This window comes from Oreochromis niloticus, linkage group LG18 (assembly GCF_001858045.2).
Source record: "Oreochromis niloticus isolate F11D_XX linkage group LG18, O_niloticus_UMD_NMBU, whole genome shotgun sequence".
Classification (NCBI taxonomy): Eukaryota; Metazoa; Chordata; class Actinopteri; order Cichliformes; family Cichlidae; genus Oreochromis; species Oreochromis niloticus.
This window is the reverse complement of record NC_031982.2, coordinates 9,753,405-9,772,605: the sequence shown is the minus strand read 5'-3', so window position 1 is coordinate 9,772,605 and position 19,201 is coordinate 9,753,405. Positions and strand designations below refer to the sequence as shown.

The 19,201-nt window shown below is 40.2% G+C and overlaps 2 protein-coding genes across 2 annotated transcripts; one reads left to right on the top strand and one right to left on the bottom strand.

The window, feature by feature from the left end:
* Window positions 1-443: 443 nt before the first annotated feature.
* On the bottom strand, window positions 444-19,177 carry cdc73 (cell division cycle 73, Paf1/RNA polymerase II complex component, homolog (S. cerevisiae)). Its single transcript, XM_019348033.2, has 17 exons — window positions 18,989-19,177; window positions 18,212-18,317; window positions 18,006-18,075; window positions 17,801-17,863; window positions 17,482-17,534; window positions 16,901-16,989; window positions 16,594-16,807; window positions 14,355-14,453; window positions 13,843-13,921; window positions 13,031-13,095; window positions 6,154-6,211; window positions 4,264-4,299; window positions 4,077-4,164; window positions 3,554-3,715; window positions 2,597-2,697; window positions 1,409-1,550; window positions 444-1,275 (listed from the first exon to the last, which is right to left on the bottom strand). The coding sequence occupies exons 1-17, from the start codon at window positions 19,117-19,119 to the stop codon at window positions 1,239-1,241; spliced, it is 1,593 nt and encodes a 530-aa protein (XP_019203578.1). The 5' UTR covers window positions 19,120-19,177; the 3' UTR covers window positions 444-1,238.
* Window positions 7,643-12,675, top strand: LOC102075538 (beta-1,3-galactosyltransferase 2). Its single transcript, XM_005458030.4, has 2 exons — window positions 7,643-10,219; window positions 10,952-12,675. The coding sequence occupies exon 2, from the start codon at window positions 11,069-11,071 to the stop codon at window positions 12,341-12,343; it is 1,275 nt and encodes a 424-aa protein (XP_005458087.1). The 5' UTR covers window positions 7,643-10,219; window positions 10,952-11,068; the 3' UTR covers window positions 12,344-12,675.
* Window positions 19,178-19,201: the final 24 nt, after the last annotated feature.

The following is a 19,201-nucleotide window of genomic DNA, read 5'->3' as shown; positions in this document are numbered from 1 at the left end:
GGGGGTCAAACCTTGAAGTATTAAGGTGCTCCTATGGAAAATAAGCAAGCATGCACTGTATCCAGTTTAAGCATCCTCCAGTCACAATGAGTTGATTCCTAATGTTTAGGAAGCCAATCACAGCCGTCACAGATCACTTGTTCTGATACTCGTGGATTTGTTTTAGTTCGTATTTTGATTAAGTCATCAAACCCCGAGCAGATTATTAACTGCAACAGTGACAGTGTTCATAGTAGCTACATTTCACAAGACCTGTAACAGTGCTTGGAGCCGCACAGTAAAACTGGAGCTTTATTTTAGGGCTCAGCTGCATCTGTGTTCAGCCTCATTAACCACCCAACGTATTTCAGGTGACATGATGAAATGAAACCAACATTAAACTACTGAGATAGAAGAATAATGAAATAAGCGCTACCCACGTACAGCAGACTGCACACAAGCACTTGTTTCTCAGAGGCTTTATTGTCTATTTTCATGTGATGTTTTAAAGCAATACTCTCCATAATTTCTCTCATCTAGCACAACACCAACAAAAAAGGAGTTTAACAAGGTCATTGCATGACCAAGACGTGTGCAGAGCTGTCAAAAAACTGAGCTAGGCTTGACTGAGATCATTTTAACTGAGTGAGAGCAGAAAAGTAATCTAACATATGAACACATTTACCTGCACTCCCCTCTCTGCCCAAGGAGTTTTGGCTCTCACAGATTTGATCACATATGTACATTCAGACCACAAACACCCAAAATTTAAAAAAAAAAAAAGAGAAGTGTAAATAAAGTCTCTTCCTCAAACTCAGCACTTGCCTCAGTTGTACCCAGAGATCCTCACGTTTTCATCAGACTAAAACGCTCACATTTCCTGTTTACCGCTGACAGAAGGCAAGCATCTCCCTCTGAGCTCATGTTGCTTAGTACTGTGTTTTAATCATCTCCGCAGCATGTTACCTTTTATATAAAACGTATTTTGGTATTTCTCTTTAACTACCTGAAAACATTAGAAAACAATTACAACAAAAACACAAAAATCTCCTTTCTGATGTCCAAAGTAACAATTCCAGCACACTGCATTAGGAGTCCTGGAGGAAGTCCTGGAATGATCGCTCCTCCTCTTTCTCTTAAAATGGGGATCATGTTGGAAGAATGATTGGCAGCTTGGATGAGGGAGTTGGACCAAGGAGATGGGGAAGGCTGAAGAACTAATTTGTGGGATTTTCGGTGTCTGTGGCTGTGATCCTGGCTCAGAACCTGAGGTGAGATTTGTGTTTCACCATGTATCTGTTCACCAAGAAAGAAAAGGGAGTGAGAAAAAGAGTTTGTTACAGAAAGTTTTCATTGACTACATATTAAAAACAAAAAGAAGGTGCATCGAGGTGCATGAAATTAAATCAAGTGCATAAAAATTAAGTACCTGTCAAGGGTCTCCCAAAAGCGCAGGAAGACGGGCCGGTCCAGATGGCGTCTGTGGCGGCTCAGCTCCAGGACGGTCACATCCCACTTTTGCACATTGGGATCAGTCGTTGCCTCATCGTATTTTAAATGAAAAGCTCGAACTAGAGGGGAAAATGCATTCATGTAACCATAAAGATGTTTTTCAGTAATATCTCCTTAACCTCTTAGTTTATCCTACACATTCAACCCTCTGAATCCTTTTCCAACCTCATCTCTAAAATCCTGGAAGACACGGTGGCACCACAGCTCTAGTTAACAATAATTTCTACGAGCCATTTCAACGCGATTTCCGTTCTAGACAGACCACTGACATCCCTCCTGACATCACATGGCACTGTTCTCACCATCCTCATCCTCCTTGACCTCAGTGCTGCTTTGATACCACTTCCCACCTTCTTCTGTTAGAATGACGAGCCAGTGCTGGACTCAAGGACACAGCACGGGAATGGTTTACATCCTTCCTTTCTGACAGGATATAGTTCAAGGCAAGACTGTACGCCCTCCATTAGCCTCGGTCACACATGGGGTCCCTAAGGGATCAGTACTGGACCTCCTGCTATTTATAAATTATCTCTTTCTTTTCGGAAATATCATCCAGCTTCACTGTCTCCCCATTTCCCAGAACATCCAATAAAAGATTCTGCTCCTCACTTTCAAAGCTCTCCACGGCCTGGCACCCTCATCTCCTCACACCTCTGCCCGTGCTCCATGCTCTCCTCACTGCTCCTTGCTTCAGACTTTAACACTAGAGGCTTTAGCTGCGACTCATCTTTGGAACTCACTACCTCTTTAACGCCGTCAACCAAACTATGACACAGTTTAAAAGCACGGCGCAAAACCTACCTTTCATATCAGCATATCACCTATAACCAGCAACGCCTTATGTTTTACATTTCTGATTCTCAAACTTAAATATCTCTTTAATATTGATCTAGTTGTTAATTTAGTGTTGTAAGGTAACACTGAGTGCTTCGAAAGGTGTCCACAGGTAAATATGTCTATAAGAGGCACAGAGTTTAGAATTCTCTCTGATTCTTTGAATGTCTGGAAAACCCCTCAACCATCACGACTCCAACCATTTTTTACTGCTACTGTTTCAACACAGTGATGAAGACAGTTTCTAAATAGACTTCACAGTATTACTTACTTTTGGCAAAAATGTCGACAGGAGAGCCGTCGGGCAGCAGCCACGGCCAGCCTTTGAACTGCCAGGCAGGACCCTGCACAAACACAGCCACCACTCGATCCCTGCAGGAAGAAACAGGCTTGTCAAAAAAACCCAGGATTAAACATTTAAAAAGGTGCAATAAGCGGCAATCACATTCACTGAACACTGCAGCAGAGGGCAAGGATATCAGGCCAAAACGACTGTGTGACGTCATGCCAAGGTATCATCAATATGACAATATGTGTTTCTTCTGAACTGATAGCTGAGTACAAAATTCACTTTTAGGGAAGAATGTTGGATTTACAACCAAGGATGCCCCGATGCTAAAATTCTTGATCGGCTGTAGGTCAAGTGGAGTGGTTTGGAAAACTGGTGGACTGATTCCCGGCTCCTGGCTCCACATGTCCTTGGGTAGGTTAATGAAAACCCAGAGTTGCATCCAATGCAGCAACTAGAGTATGAGTCTGTGCAGCTTGCAGTAGGAAGCACTGAGTGCTCAACTTAAGTAGAAAGGTGCTACACAAGTACCAGTACATGTGCCACATATGCCAATACCAGTGGGTTTTATACATGGGATTAAGACTTGCTCCAGCAGAGGGAGTGAGAACTGAGGAAGAGGAAACACACACCTCTCCCCCCATTTCCCTCTATTCAACAAAGATACAAAAATGGGCCAGCACTGTGTACCCAGTATATGATAACTCAGACTCTGAAACATAATCATCTTGTGGTTTCAACACAGGCTTCATGCATAATAATGAGTCATTTTTGCTAAATGACTCAAATACTCCCATTAACAGCTGAGTCATCTAATGAATGGTCATTTCATAATAAAAGTACAGGCTTGTTGTTTCCACAGTGTTCCTGTATGGTGGAAAATGCTAATATAACTAAAAAAAAACCAACAAAAAAAAAACCCCAAACACATATACTGACCAATCCTGGGGAGCCAGTTTGAGCGGCTGATCGATGACGCGGTACGGCACGGTGACACTCAGTGTTGTGCCACCAGGCTGGATCTGGTCTTTGCGCCTCTGTAGCAGAACCTCATTGTCCCGCGGGATGCCCTGCTTCTTCTTCTCTTCTGATGTGATAAACCTGGTACAGGCCAGAGTCTGGAAGTCATTTCACTGCTTCTACTTAGGGTACAATTTTTAACTTTTCTTGGCAGCACTGCCCATTTTGCAGAGGTGCCAACATTAAATCCAGTCATTAAACCTCCAAACAGTTGTTGCTCTATGGGAACGACCACAGACAGTCACCGCTGGCATGCCAAGCTCTTTTTCAATCTCTGCCCTAAGCTTAGTGTTGAGCAACTTGACAAAAAAAACCCACTACTGCGTGTCTGAAGAACATCAACCACCAAATAACATCAAATAAATGCATGGAAGACAGTGCAATTGATTCATTATGTGAATACTTTAGAGAAAGAAGAAGGGCACTAATGGTTTGTACTCACTTCAGATCCTGCAGGAGATCCTTAGCATTGAGCATTGTGACGAGGGAGGTGGTGGCAGCAGGGATGATGATGATTGGTGTTCGGGATCCTGCAGAGAAAGCCACATTAAAAATGGTTTAAAATTAGAGCTCAGTTGGTCAGTCCTACTAAAAAACTGAGTGATTAACTCTGATCAAATGCGATGTACCTTTTTTCTGGTTTGGTGGAGGTCTGGCTTGTGAAACTGGAGAGAAAATAGTCAAAAAGAATATATTTTTAAATAAATACAAACAGGAATGTGGACACATTGGGTGCAAAGACAAGAACAACAATCCTCAGTGAAACTGCTTCCTATGCGTCAAGTATTTTTTAAGTCACTTCCTTGACACGAAACTTTCTTTATAAGCACTAACAACAGTAAGACTTACAACATCAAAGGACTGAACGAACATCACTAAACCTGACATGTTAGATAATTTGAAACACAGAAAGGTTTTTTTTTTTTAAATTTATTCTTATAAACTGTTTGGAAAAGGGCAGGCACTTCCAAATGATAGTTGGAAGAATCCGGTGTCTATCGGTATACCACATGCCAACTGTAACCAATGAAATAAATGAACCCTTTAGGTCCAAAAGAGGAAAAAGGAAAAAAGAAAAGAAAAAGGAAACACGACTTTGCCTAAAGACCTCTTAAAGCTTGCATACACTGAGGCGTCAAATGATAAAAAAAAGAAAAAGGATCTTATGTTAGACTAAAAATACATGTAGCCGATTCTCCAAGTTCCCCATTTCATCAAACAGTGTTTCAGTTACATGATGGTTTAAGTTGGGACCTTGTTTAAAATCTAAGTAAGAACAGAATTTCCCATCAACCCATATTTCATTACATCAAATATTGAATCCTGCATCAGACAGCACATGATCTGGTCTGCACTGGTGTTGAAAGAGGAGAGGATGCATTCTGTTTTTAATTTACATTTTATTGTGTCCCAACATTTTTGGAATTGGTGTTGCGGATTTGCAAGTACTCTGCAATGTGGCAAAGTAATAAATATCTACCAACCGGCTGAAGAAGCTGGAGATAAAACTGAAAGCAATAAAAATGCATAAATTCCATGTGAAATGCTACCATGTGTGATGTGATGTGAGTGAGCAACTGGAGAACCGTTAGATAGTTTATAAAAGTAATGGCCAAAATCAAAGAAAGACCACTAAATATATTTAAACTTTTAGCCTTTTGTTAATTGGAGTATAATTAAATAAAGCAGAAAAGACAGTTTTTGTCAGACTTGCAGTCACACTCAAAGGCAGGGTTTTAGCTTAAAACTTCCGCTGCAGGCCAAATGGGTCAAACAGATTCTACTTTTTATTTTTTCCACACATAAAATGGGAAGTTGCTAAGAGAGCATCTTAGGTCAGGGTTTGTAGCAGAGTCAAACAAACATGTGATTGTTCTCTACAGACAAAAGTTTATTTTATTGATGCAGCTTCATCAGAAATCATGTGAATATTCTTTTCTTTTTTTATTAGTACAGTCATGTGTCTAAATGCCACGTCTGGAAACAGTCGATGCTGTGAATAAAGGAGATACCCTTATTTTTACACAACGCTCTGATAAAGTCCCTTTAGAAACTGTTGGTAAGAGACCTGAGTGACTGATATATGAAAAGAGCTGATCAACACATACTAACAGGCAGTGTTGGGAGCACTTTTTGAAAACTGAAAACAGTCATGACGTGACTACATCAGGATTTGGGAGGAGGAAAAAATGACAGAATCAATTTAACCCTTGAGAAATGAATGAAAAAGGAACTAGCCCAGGCTCAACTGGAGCCTGTGCAGACTATAGGGTGTTTTTAGCCGTTTTTTTCTATTAAATGGAGGATTTTCCCTTGCTATATGAAAAATAAGGCACAGAAAAGAATATTGTAGTAGTACAGAGTGCACGTCTGTCTTTGTTAAAAACATCACTCCAGTACAAACTCTCAAACAGAAACAGCCCTTACACTCTATGGCACAATGGGCAAAAACTAAAAAAACATTTTTACTCTGTATGTATTCTCTGATTAAACATGAACATTTAGAATTCTACACCAACCTGGACGAGGTACAGGCTGCAGTGCAGGGGTCTGGGCCTTTCGAGCAGATGCTCCTTCCTAGAAAACACGCAACACATCAAGGTCAAAAATAGGAGGTTATATGCAATCACATCATATGGTGTCTTCAGTGAAACTTCTGATGTTAACAATAAATATAAAAATTGTGCAGCTTCTATTGTTGTGTCCAACAGGCCACTTGAAATAAATTGTTCAAGGTGTTTCATCAGTGAAATAACTGAACAGCGTGTGAATATTTAGGCTTAGACAGCCACCTAGCAGGAGCAGCTGCTCTTGAAGCAGCTGGTAGTCATCCTTATCGTGATCTGTTATTTGTTTTCTAAAGTTTTCAGCATTTTAACACAACTACAATCAACCAACAGTTAAATATTAGTGGGCATCAAGAATCAAATATACTCCAACTCCTCTGATCTGCAAGGTAAGGTCTAACTCAGTGGTTCCCAAACTTTTTTTTGCCAGGCCCCCCTTTTTTACAAGAAAAATGTTCACGCCCCCCCCCCGCACAAACACATCCTCCAACCACACACACCTATATTTTACTCCGTTGCGGTTTATTTCACACCTCAAACATTTAGTAAACAATTAAGCAAATACAAGTAAACGGCAATAAATTACAGGTAGTAATAAAATATACTACTAACTCTTTTACGCTACGTCCACACCTACACGGGTATTTTTGAAAATTCAGCTGTTTCTATGCGTTTGGGCTTTTCGTCAACATGTAAACGGCGTTGCGATTCACTGAAAACGGAGATTATTTAAAACTCCTTTTTTGCGTTTACGTGTGGACGAGGATTACAGAGTTCGTCATGCAACGTCAAAGGCATGTGCCTTTTTTCACGTCACGCTGTGCGCCACGTTATTGTTTACATGAGATGAATTGCAGAATGGCAGATAGAGACAAAATACTGTTAATCTGACTATCTGCAGGTTTTACACGCTTACATTTACACACGCAGTTACTGTCCCTGCATTTAGAAAGGCAGAGGCGTCACGGTGTGATTATTTTACGTGTAGTTGTTTTTTTCCTGTGTAATAATATTCAACATTGCTGTCAATACATTTTTCAAAAAATGTTCTCTGTGCAAAATGGGTTTAAACACATAAACAGCTGTGGGATACTGTTTGTTCGTGATTTGAACCGGGGGAACAAATTACGGCAGGATCAGCCTGATATTATTTGTATCCCACTGTAACTTTACTACATAAAGAGCTAACATGTCCAAAATGTCAGGAGTAGTTAGTCATTACAGGAAGTGTTTGTGAACTAAAAATCAAGAATGTGGGATACTGTTTGTCCGTGATTTGGAGAGCCCAGCGCTGCTCCTGACCCAGGGAAACTAATTTTGTAGGGGAGACCTACCTTGGCACTTGTGCAGATGAAGCCAAAGGGAAGATATGCTTCACCATATTTTCCTGTCTTTGGCTTGGAAGGAAGTTGGTTTGGAAACATATTTGGCGATGCTTCATCTCCTGCTTTGCGTTTATGTGGGAGCCCCGTCAAAAACCTGTCCACAGTGTCCAAGCGCTCTTTTTTTCTTTTTTTTTTCCTTTTCATACCGCGCCCCCCCTGCAATGGGGGCGGGCCCCACACTATGGGAACCTCTGGTGTAACTAAAGCTCCACAACAAAATGTGTCATTTACAGATAAATTGCATCTCTGGAGCTCATCTGCTTGAACTGAATGTGTGTTAATGTTAACTAGCAGGCCCCATCTGAGTCTGAGTGCACGTTTCTTAAACCTCTCAAATGCTAATTACCCTGCTGTAGTTTTTCTTAGCATGAGTATTTGTTAGTTCACAAGTTACCCTTGTGAAAGCGAGCTAAACTTGTCAGGGCTAACCTACAAAACAAGACAGATAGCTGCTTTACTGACCTCACAGGAGAAATTTGTGTGTTAGAGCAGAAGCATAAAAAGTAAAAATAGTAGAGACCGTAATAAACAACATAAATATAATCAGAATGAAAGTACCAGAAGCGCAAGATAAGAGCGTTATGCAGGAATTTATAGAGTTATAGCAGTGATGAAAATGTAGTTTAAAAACAGTAACAGTAAGTCTGACACTGCCTGAAAGAGACGTGAAAATTGCATTAATAAATGATATGTACACTATTTAAAAAAGCAAATAAAAAAAACAGCTAAATGAAGGTTTAATGCAAAGTACACTTGGGATTTTATGCCTGACAGGTGTGTTCACCTGTCACAGCATGAAGAGTTTTAAATACAGCTTTATAGAGAACAGTAGGAATGATTTCCTCAAGGGTTCTTTGTGGCAGTGAGGTTGAATCAGTCTGAGGGAGAAGGAGCTCTGCTGCTTCAGAAGTGTGGAGCAGAGCGGAGCAGGTGTGATGGGTGACAAAAGAATAGCTTACAATAAATCGATCTACTCTGTAATTCAATCTGCACCACCAGTCTACTAAGCTACGGCAAAGGCCTAGATGTTTAGATGAAACCAAAAAAGAAACATAAAAGTCCAACATGCAAAAGTTAGTGGAGTCAAACTTTCTCACAGGATGAGAACACCGTGTTGTAAAATTCAGAAATGGGATTTCTACAGCTGACACATTCATAAAAACAACAAAAAAAACATAACGGTCTCTTACAATTAAACAATTTCAGTTCATCCTTCAGCAACTGTACTTATGCCTGCATTTTCAGTCATCTCTGTGCCTTTGTGCTACTAAGAATCACAGTTGTGGTTTGTCACCTGAAAAGTCACCGCCTTTTAGTTTATACAGTTTTTTCTGTCATTACCTCACACAAATAAAATATATGTATTGTAACATTTGCATAGGGCCAAAATATTAGAGAAAAAAAAGAGCACTCTTCTTTCTCTACCCTTTCTTCTCCCCAGAAAAAAACCAAAAACAAAACATGGACAAACATGGTTGAGTGAGCTTAGCGTAAACATCAGTTTAATTATCTATATGCAAGAAGTTGGCGTGAGACGCTTTAATGACAGACTGCACAGAGATTTGAGTGGTAACATCCATTGTTGTTCAGCCAACAACATGTAAGCTGATGTTTGCCACTTTTAAATCAGCAACGCTCTAAGACTTGTGGAAGTGTGGACACAATGGCCTCTCTTCCCTTTTCTCACAGCATGCCAACTTGAGATAATGGTTTATTCCTCATTCTGCAGAGTGGGTGTGAATACAAATAGGTCAGTAGCCCAACCCCCTCCCCTTTAACAGAGCAGGCAGCAACAGCAGCAAAGACGCCGTCACGTGGTGAGAGAGCGTAATGCCACCGAGCCTAGAGCTGCCTTTCAGAGCGAGCTCACAACTCACAGCGCTTCCTTCCGTTCATCTTCTTCCTCCCCCGTTGCTTTCATCCCTCTAGCTAGAAGGATGAGTGCATGAGAGGCAGCTGAATGGGGAGGGGGGATAAGCATAAAAACCAAAATCTGAACGATCTGAGAAGCACGGTGGACAGCAGGCATGTGAATCAAAGAGGAAGAAGAAGAGGAAACGAGGATAAGCACAGAAAGGGGGAGCAAAGCTGAACGGAGACATGTAGGCTTATTTATCATTCAGATGTGAATCCCATCTCTGCGTGGCTGCTTTGATATACACAATATGACAGCGGGGACAGTAAAAGGACCCAGGGCTGCAGCTAACTGTCAACTACCGTCTCTCTTCGGCCACGAGCAAAAGAAGCAGCACACCACAGCTAAAATCAAGCCTCTAGGGACAATGCGCCAAGGCAGATTGAGAAACTGCAACACCGGAACGCTCAAACATGCTCTGGCCAGGCATGCACGCATGAACTAGCAGCACATTTGAGCACGCATGAGGCAAAAAGCTTGGATTACCTGGAAAAATTAATTTCCCTGGACTGACTACAGAAACCTTTATCAATACCAGCCAAAGAAGAGGAAGATTTGACATATGCTGCAGGAAAAAAAAAAAAGTGTGAGGACATGGGGCTGTGTGCATTTATGATCTGGCAGGAACAGAGACCGAGAGGCCAGTCGGAATGTGTGAAGACTGTAATTTATCCAGCAGTGATGAATACCACAGAGACACGTTTTTAGACTAAAAAAGGTGAGTTTATGTTGTGAAGAATTGAAAATACAGATGAATGTCAACATAAAAACAGTCATAACAGATGACTGATATTATACAAGTAATGTGAAAAATCACTCATCTGGTTGTGGTTTAACTTACAGGATGTAGAGGGTGTGTCTTTCTAAAGGGAGAAAAACTTATTTCCACTGAAGCATGCAACAGTGGAGAGAATTTATGCTCTCACAAAGTCCTCTCTGTTATGTTAGGCTCCTTTAAAAGGGTTTTGTAATTTTCTTTAAAACCCCCCCCCCCAAAAAAACTCATCTGGATTCTATAATACAGGCAAAAACTACACACCGTCTGTTGACTATCTTACAATTAGCCAGAACTAGCATTTTAGCATTATTATATAAAAACAAAAACGAAACAAGAGTTTTGTACAGGAAGACGTCAAACCAGGTAGTATTGTAGATTTTAATGTCGATATGAAAGCCTACAAACTATATTTAGACTACAGAGATGTACCCTCATTACATTAATATGATATCAAATACGTTTAAAAACAACAGCAAGGGCCAATCAAGTTGTGCATTTCTCCAAATCAAAAAATGAAACGTGCTCACCATATAGCTGTAAAGGTTGCTTAACTTGGCTGGTATTTACAAGCTTATTGACTTTAAACTGCAGCCTTATCAGAATGAAACTACATGGTTAAACTGTGAGTTTTTCACAATGAAAATGTATACTCTTCTTTCCACTGTCTCCTAGGCCATCGCTGGGTATCAACAAAGTGATTTATACTACTCATCAACACAAGCTGAAACCCTGCTGACAACTGGATTGAAGTGTAACAACTGTCAAGGCTAGAAGTGTCAAAACCAAACCATGCAGTGGAAACGACGCCACTGCTGTACACACACAGCTAAACTTCTGTATCTGCTCTCTCTGCTGGGTGTACTGTTCTTTCTAATCCACCAGGTGTGGCTGCCGAGGCTCACTGGTATGCCATGGTCGAGAGGGCATCCTCTGGTGTATGGAGGTGGAGCAGCTCACAGCACCAAAGCCAAATGGAACACAAGCGCCCGCCATTCACAGTGGAGGTTCGTCATCGTTCCTCAACAGACTTTCAAGGCTGACGCCAACATCAGCTCCCGCGAAAATCAGGGAGTTTACCCAACTCAAGCAGACCCAAATTTTGAGAACGTTCTGGCAGCAAACACAAGCCAAAGAGACGACGCAGACCTCAGCACCACAATAGCCCACAGACTGTACCCTTACATCATTAACGAGCCTGATAAATGTGCAGACAACACAGCTGCGCCATTTCTGGTGTTGCTGATTGCCACTGAAGCTCGGCAGGTGGAGGCGAGGAATGCTATACGGCAGACATGGGGGAACGAGAGTGTTGCTCCAGCTCTGGGATTTATCCGACTCTTTCTGCTGGGGAAAAAAGATGGTGAACTGGGACTTCTACAACAAAGGATGCTAGAAGCAGAGAGCCGGAGGCATCATGATATCATTCAGCAGGACTTCCTGGATTCTTACAAAAACCTCACCATAAAGACACTGATGGGACTAAACTGGGTTGCAATGCACTGTCCGCACACCAGCTATGTCATGAAGACAGACAGCGACATGTTCGTCAACACAGAGTACCTCATTTTTAAGCTGCTCAGGCCTGAACTTGAGCCCAGGAGGAACTACTTCACAGGAAACAACATGAGAGGCTACGCACCCAACCGAAATAAAAACAGCAAGTGGTACATGCCCCCAGAGCTGTACCCAGGCGACAAGTATCCCACCTTTTGCTCTGGGACTGGTTACGTCTTTTCTGGGGATCTAGCAAGGAAAATCTATCAAGTGTCTTTACGTATCCGCCATCTGCATCTGGAGGACGTGTTTGTGGGAATATGTCTGGCCAGCCTCGGAATCGAACCCACGCCACCACCAAATGAGTTCTTATTCAACCACTGGCGAGTATCTTACTCCAGCTGCAAGTACAGCCATCTGATAACATCCCATGGGTTTCATCCCAATGAGCTCCTGAAATACTGGCATCACCTTCAGAGCAACAAGCGAAACGCCTGCATCAACGCATTTAAAGAGAGAGCAGGCAGGACACACTTACACAGAGTGACTGGAGAGAAATCAGCTGAGTGAAAGGACACTGTTACACTCACATGCTCATTGCTAAAAATGAAATAAATAAATAAATAAAAACAAAATAAAAGGAGATTTATATCTCGGCACATTCTCTTTTTTGAACTTCATATCAAGGGACTTTACTCATAATCCAAACCCACTTTATCCACAACACAAAATGTGCATAAATGTTGGAAATGTAAAAAACGAATCAAGTGCTCTAGCCAATTTTGTACAACAGAGATAAAAACTGTTTCTACGTCTGAGTCAAACCACTGGAGTTTTATTTTATGAAAGAACACGGTGTGCTTCACTGTACAGAAATAAAGTACTTTTCTGTAATAATCAGAGCTACTGTATGAGTTTTATATTTCTGAAGCAGACAGAGCAAGTAAATATCTCCACATATCAAACTGTCCATGAAGTTATTTTGAAAAATGGCTGTGACAGGTGACATGTAAGGATGTGACATCAATACCTACACAGAGGACATGTATCCAGTTATCTGTACTTTGTGCTGAATTTCTTTGAAACAGTAAAATCTATTTAGAAAGAACAACAGGCATCTGTCTTTCAAATGCTGTTACATACATAAATACTTGAAGGACTTCATGTCTTAACTTCCTGTGGAAAACCACGCTTGTATACATGTGTTATAGGATGAGGTTTTGGTTAGTAGTTACTGTGCAAAAAGTTATTTCTTACCGTCACTGACTTCAGGGTCATGCCGTGATACGTGCCCATAGTATCGATCTTGAAGCCCTCCGTTTCTAAGAAAACAACATGCTATGAGTTGCAACTCACTGGCTGAACAAAGAGGTTCTTTTTTCATTAAAAGTGTAAGTATAATGAAATCTAATACCTGCATATTATGCAACATGTTCGCCCCTTCTAAGCCCAGATGTCCCAGTTTTACACTGGGACTTGAAAGCAGCTTACATTTGTGGATCTGTGTGAAGCTAGCAGCGTTAAATTTGCCCTAAAATCTCAAGTGGGCATGTGATGTGGTCTGTGGGTATCAGGTGACTGGTGCTTACGCAATTATGGTTTATGTGAAGGACATGAGAGATGATTATTTTTAGATGTGTGCGCGCACAGAAATGTTTTTGAAAGAGAAAATTATCTGATTCATGAAGCTGAACTTAATAAAGTGTGCGTAAATGATCATAAATGATCAGTATTTATTCAAGGTTGGATGGACGCATTTGTAAAATTCTTTCACGTGTGGTCAGATTGCTTCATATTTGTGTGTGTGGATTAAAGTACGTGCCTCTGAGTTCTCAAAAGTTACACACATATCATTGTACACGTTTGTGAATCTTTAGTTTACGCTTGTGAATCATATCGCATGCATTTGAGGCAAATTTCTCTCCATACTCAGACCACATTTGTTTACTGATGCTGGGTTTAAATGTGGAAACTGTGGATCAGTGAACTTATATTAACCCAAACAAACAAGCACTCTTTTGGAAAAGGATCGATACTAAAATGATCAGTAAAGCATTTCTAAAACGCACCTTCTTTTCCCTTGAATCGCTCCTGATCGTATCTGTTATAGGCAGCTGGGACAGGTTGCTTGTTCCTTAGGGATGGGTCCTGGAAAGGATATGAAACAATCAATACCTGTATATACAAACACACCGCTCTTCAGTTTAAACTATGGTGGATTTGCAACTAACTCAAACACCTACAGACTATTTTTGCACACATAACTTTGGACAAATTCATTTGAAACATGAATATATGTCAGTTTAACTTTGATTTATTTATGAGATGCACACGTAACAGGAGTAACAGCTAATCAAATTAAAGCTGTGTGCTTATACAACAAACAAATCATCAACTGACTCTTAATCCTCCTTATTACTCCTGTATTTTCAAATTGTAAAGAAATTAATTTACAAAAAAAGGGTGATTAAGATTTAAACCATTTGCAAATACATACTTAATAAAAAAGATTAAGGTCCATGAAAAAAAAAAAATGAATAAAAATAACGTAATTTGTAGAAGTGGATACTTGTCAGTTTACCGCTTGAGTTGTGTTCTGTGCTGGTCTCTGCTCCGGAGCTCGCCCTTCTTCTCGAGCTTTCACGGACTGAAGGATGGCAAAGATGTTTTTGGAAAAGTTCTGAAAAAGGAACAAAAATAGGTTGAGGAGTTGTTTCCTTGTAAAAACAAAAACAAGACAGCCCTTTACAGAAGCAATTCAATTAAAACACATTTAAAATGTACAAGATATTAATTACTATGTGCTGTTAACAGTCTGTCTACATCTTTAGTTTGGTATAGAGACGATGGGCGTCATGTGTGCGTATAATGCCCACCTCGGTACGGAATTTCCCAGGTTAAGTTTGAACATTCAAGAACATTCAAACAAGAGCTCAAATTTCACTAGTTATGGTCCATTCGATGTTGCATATAAACAACGCAGCAGGTTCACTAAATATGTACAATAATTAAAATCAATATTTTGCATGACTCTGCAATTTCTCTCCTAACAAGCGATCCATCCACAGAACAGTTGTTCAGTTACAATTCCAAGTTTTCCAAACAAGATGGCTGTGCCCTCAGTGTCTACAGAGTGAGACAGCTGCCTTACTTTGAACATTTTATTAAAGAAAAAAAAAATTCTACTGCACAACTGGTGTGAAGGATTAGTTTAATTTAACTGTGAACTCTAAATTCTTGTTCATGAACATTTGGTTTTTGTTTAGATTTTTCTCATTTAATAATCTGGGTATTTTAAGAAAAAATATTAAACATGTGGAACTGTGACTCTGAACAGGCATTCATACTTAACTGAATACTGTGCACTGTTACCTCCCTATCCCTCTCTCTCCAGTTAGACATAATGAGACACATTAAATAAATTAGTTTATCGAGGAACTGACAAAACCAAGATCTAAAATCTATTTAGCTTTAAAAAGGTTAAACTAAGATAAGATCAGATATCTGATAACCTTAAAACAAACAAAACAAAGATGGCTGGACTTTAAATAAGATGGTTTAGTTTTTGATAAGCCAAATTTAAACTGATAGGTGAGCACATCTTTTCAAGCAATCTGTAGATCAGTTAATTCCTAACATTTGAATCCAGCTTCTGCTGCCATCTAGTGGTTCACACTGGTCCATGTACTGGTAAACATTTATGCTGCTTTCATGGCTGGGCCATTTGAATGTTTTCTCAACCCAACGCACTGTCTCTTAGGCTACGTTCACACTGCAGGCGAAAGCGCATCAAATCCGATTTTTTTGACCCTATGCGACCCATATCCGATCATGGTATGACAGTGTGAATGGCACAAATCCGATATTTTCAAATCCGATCTGGGTCACTTTCGTATGTGGTACTGAATCCGATACATATCCGATGTTTTAGAAAGCGACTGCTGTTTGAACAGTCATGTCGCATTAAATCCGTCTTTTACGTCACTGACACAAGACAGACGCCAATTATCAGCACCGGAGAAGCGCCCGAGAAGACATCGCGAACGCTTCCTGGCCATCCAGTGTAGATGTCAGTGAAACTGTTGGGAAGACAACGTGAACATTTTATTTGTACTGTATAATCTGCAGATTCTGACAGAAATCTGCAACTATCCTTTGAAGCACCGCTCCTCTAAAACAGCAATAAGGATAATTATTGGTTTTTTACAATATTATGTAAATAAAAAAAATAACTTAAAGCAAAAATTGGGAAACGTAAAGTCTGAATTCTTTATATTAAGGACCATCAGTCAAACAATACTGTTTGCTCTGGGTCTAAACAGAGCGCGTTGTGTGTGACGTCTTCTTTTGTGCATGCGGGCCGCTTTGAGCGTTCACACTACAGCACGTTTCCTGTCGCATTTTATTTGTAGTGTGAACAAGCAGACAAAAAAAATCAGATTTGATCAAAAAATCGGAATTGAGCATTAAGACCTGCAGTGTGAACGTAGCCTTAGGGTTCAAGAGGCTAACAAATGATTTAGACTTCTGTGGGAAATCTATGTTGTAACTCACAAGGTAACTAGAAACCCCTTTTTATCTTCCAGGCCATTCAGTTGTTTCCGCGTCGACCCAAGTTTTAGACAGATTTCTAGGGAGGTGCATGTAGGGTTAAAAGGGGTTTCTGGTTACATGATATGATACATCTGGCATTATAGTGTCAAGTCAATTACAATTCATTTATACAGCACTAGTTGACAACACACTTGTTTTAAGGCTCTTGCTTCTGAAGGAAAGTTTCATTATTCCAGAAAACAGTCTGGCATAAAGTGTACACTAACCTTTCCAGTGCTCTGGAGAATGGTTGTCCTAGTCCTCCAGACCCGCTCTCTGCTAACAATATCCCTGGTGACATCCACTTCTGCATCCACAAAGCTTCTCTGCTTCAGTGTTATGTCATCATCGAGATCTGTTTTGATAGTTGAACGCTTCTTGGCCATAATCTTGGCTTTAATGGCTGCAATTTTTTCCACAGACATGGCCTCAGACAGTGATCTGGAAGACAGGGAGAAATGTTTTGATAAGCTGAACTATCTGTTGGGTGGAACTGGTAATCAGAATAAGTAAAAGCTCATAACCAGATCATACCTGATCTGTTCGATCTGCACGATGCCTTCTTTATGGCCCTCCAGACGGGCAGCCAGACGCTCCTTGTCCAGACGCACACATTCCTCATCCTTGAGGTGAAAGCAGTTTTCACATTATTAGCAAATTGAAGGATAAAAAATGATATAATATCAAAAATCTTTAACTGCCCACACTGCTGAAATCTGTAAAAGTTAAAATACTCAGACTCTGTCACCTGCATGCATGACACACAGTTACCCATCTTATATTCAGTTACACTAAACACTGAAGAATATTTAATGAGCTGCGTTTTCCACTATTTAGAATCTCAAAGTTAATTCATTTAAATATTTTTCTTATGGAATTATTTTAAAAAATACATTATCATTATTATTATTATTATTATCATCATCATCATTATGATTAGTAGTAGTAGTATTTTCAGGTGTAGGGAGTGGTCCACATTTCTCACAGTAAGAATATGTAAACAAATTCAATGTTAAGTGTGTCAGAATAGGAAAACTGTGAATTTCTGTGTCCTGTGTAACACCATACAGAAAACAACATGAGCCACATGTGACATCTGAAGTAACATAATTTACCTCAACTCTTGGTTTTTTGGCTTCAGAAGATGCCTCATCAGCTGCTCTTTTAACTATAAAAAAAAAACAAAAAAACAATGAAAGAAGAAAATCAAACAAAAAACTTTATATCACTATGCAAAACAAAATCCTTCATCCCACCTTCCTTTATTTCACTTATGCAATTTTTTTGTTAAAAAAAAAAAAGGACAGTGTATGTTGCATTACTGATATTAGCACTAGCAGTTATAAGTAGTAATTATTCATGAAATTTAAATTTCAGGATTAAGTTATTAAGCTTTAAACTCCACATCATATTGTAAAAATGCTGTTACTTTACCTTGTGTTGCCCTTTGCAGACCTATTTCTATGGGCGCACTTCTGTCGATGCTCGTTGACGTGGCTGCAAGTGGACAAAAGGGACATTTTACGCAAATTTTCAGTGAACCAAAACCTGGAAGAAATCATTACAATTTTGGAAAATGACAAAGGCTGTACTAGATGCCACAGAACACCCCCTTCCTCAGTGTCCAAGTGCTACTTACAGCTCTCGCCGTTAAGATATGACAGCAAGCCCTTTCGATCAGGTCGTCTGACAACAGGGATGTTCTCTGTCTATAAACAACACACAATCATCGAAGTCAAAACTCTTTAAAGTTTACAAGATGCTGCATTCATGACAAAATGTGGGCTGGAATCAGGGGTGTCCTCAAACAACACGTTGGTAAGCAATGAACTCCAGAGCACTTACTGCAGCTCTTCGCACATAGGATGGATGCGGCAGGTGCACATTGTTGAGCAAGAACAAGATAGAGTCCAAGGTATAGTACTCTTTGGGCTGCCCCTCTTTACCAGTACTAAAGATCAAAACAAACAAAACATTTTTTAAAAAGCATGCAGGTGTCCAGTTTTCCAACTAACAAACTTTAAGTGAATTACTGCGTGATGCACACTTAATGATGTGAACCGCATTAAAGCTTGAATATAAAGCCAAAGTTACTTTATCAACCACTGTCAACAGTTCTCCTGCTAGCTAAAGCACTGCTAGTTGCAACCTTAATTTCTGCGTCACATGCACAAAGTTTGCTTTTTGCACGGTGAAGAAAGATGTTTATAGTCAGGACTGTAGAGACTAAAAGAGAAACAAAAACAAACAAACAGGTGTTTCAACTCGACTCTGAATCTCTGTCTCCGTGCAAGAACTCGCTCGCTAGCTAACGTCCGTGATTAATTAGCATTACACAATACTACAAGTTTGGCTGAACCCCTCGCGAGGTAAGTTTAACAGACATACATTGGCTTTCATGAAAGCTAGTAAAATTGGCTCTATAATGTATGGAAGAGACCTCCCTGTTGCACTAACAATTTAAAGGGTGCTTTAACTTTTAAGGAAAGCAGCGAGGAAAGTAGCTGGGTTAGCATTTCGTAGCTAGCGAGCCTTCCGTCGTTACTAGCAGCACAAGGCACAGATGAGCATCAGCTGCAGGCCTGTTGAAGCACTTTGAAGATTTTATTAGCACTGACATACCCCCAGATTATGTAGTTGGTCTTGACATTCTTCGGCCAGGAGAACTCCCCAAATATAACTTCATCTCCTTTAGCAACAATCTCCTTTTTCTGGATGTTATACTGACGAAGAACACTCAACACATCCGCCATCTTCACTTGTATGTATGTAGTGTGTTTGCAAGGCCCCCAGTTATCAACATCGTGCGGCCTTTCAAGATGCCTGATCTGAATG